General features: G+C 35.8%; 1 protein-coding gene across 1 annotated transcript in view; it reads right to left on the bottom strand.

Annotated features, from left to right (window-relative positions):
- Positions 1-1,687, bottom strand: part of LOC106872929 (phosphatidylinositide phosphatase SAC2) — a 701,722-nt gene that overhangs the window by 84,863 nt on the left and 615,172 nt on the right. The window contains exon 8 of the mRNA XM_052975847.1: positions 191-262. Within this exon, the coding sequence (XP_052831807.1) occupies positions 191-262 (72 nt within the window). The remainder of the gene's footprint in view (positions 1-190; positions 263-1,687) is intronic.

Below are 1,687 nucleotides of genomic sequence, written 5' to 3'. Positions count from 1 at the left end.
TATATATATATTTGGGCATATATGAATGTATATATTATGTACATATTACATATATAATATATATATAGTATGTTTGTGTGTGTTTGTATATATATTGTGTATCGTGTGTGTGAGAGTGTGTATGGACAGATATATGTAAATGCACTCACATGCATATTAAATATCGTGTATAGAAGAACAGATCACCTACCAACCAACGTAGAATGCCCGTTGACTCAAAAGCAGTATTATATCCATTTCCTGTCGATCGTGATCTCCAACTCTAAATTAAAAAAAGAAGAAAAAAAACAAATAATAAAAGAAACAAGAATATAACTAAAAAAACAAACTTATTAATACCGAGTGCTTAGTTAGACATGTGTGTGTGTGTGTATGTATTTTTAATGTACTTGTGTGACTGTGTGTGAGTGCATGAGATTATGTATTCTATAAACCTATGCAGTTAGTATTTTTAGTCAAGGATTGTAGCCATGCTGTAGCACTGTTTACAAGTATACAGTCTATCATATTGAATGCAAAGAAGGATAAAGCTCAAATCTGTATTAACAATACCATTTTTCCATTTATCTTTTCAGTTTTATGTCTGTCTTCTAGGCATGGGCTGAATGAGATTTATTGAGTCACTACTCTATGGCCAGCTTCCTTTCCTGCTGCAAACTCTTCCTGATTTTTAACAGTACTTTTGTCTTCATACCAAACTGATTAAACTGTCAAGTGTCAAGTCATATTCTTTTCTACTCAAGGCACAAGACCGGAAATTTTGGGGGAAGGGGACCAGTCGATTAGCTTGACCTCAGTACACAACTGGTACTTAATTTATCAACCACAAAAAGATGAACGGCAGAGTCAACCTCTGCAGAATTTGAACTCAGAACATAAAGACAGATGAAATATCACTAAGATTTTTTCTTGGCATACTAACGTCTCTTATTTCTTTATTGCCCACAAGGGGCTAAACATAGAGAGGACAAACAAGGACAGACAAAGGGATTAAGTTGATTACATCAACCCCAGTGGTACTTAATTTATCGACCCCGAAAGGATGAAAAGCAAAGTCGGCCTCGGTGGAATTTGAACTCAGAACGTAACGGCAGATGAAATACTGCTAAGCATTTCATCATGCTGAAGTTTCTGCCAGCTCGCCACATAAGTGACAAGACATATTGTTTACAAGAGATTTAAACAAACGCACCATTTGCTCGTTTAAAAACACACATGATATATATATATATATAATGTATATATAATGTATATATACCATGACCTAATGATCAGGGTGTTATATTCATGATTGTGAGATCATGGGTTTATAATGTTCTTGAGCAAAACACTTCATCTCACATTGCACTGTGATCAGTTCAATACCTGACATGTGGTACATGGTGCACCTGTTCAGGTAACGTTGACTTGATGGAGGGAATGAGCTAATGTAGGGCACAAACATCTGATCACTATTAACAAATCATTTGTGTAGGTTGTCTGGCAAAAAAGCTGCATACTCATGTTGTCTTCAACGGATGAGTCCATCATACATATATAAAAGACATGTTAGGATCCACAATGAGCAGAACTTACTTGCAGGTATTGGTAGTGCAAATCAGAGGTGCAATCTGTGTGGGTGTTTTTTCAAAACACTGTCTGGTTTAAAAAGCCACATCAGACGCCATGAAAGGGCTAAGGTGTAGGT

The sequence above is a fragment of the Octopus bimaculoides genome, chromosome 22 (genome assembly GCF_001194135.2).
Source record: "Octopus bimaculoides isolate UCB-OBI-ISO-001 chromosome 22, ASM119413v2, whole genome shotgun sequence".
NCBI lineage: Eukaryota > Metazoa > Mollusca > Cephalopoda > Octopoda > Octopodidae > Octopus > Octopus bimaculoides.
This window is presented reverse-complemented; position numbering and strand designations above follow the sequence as displayed.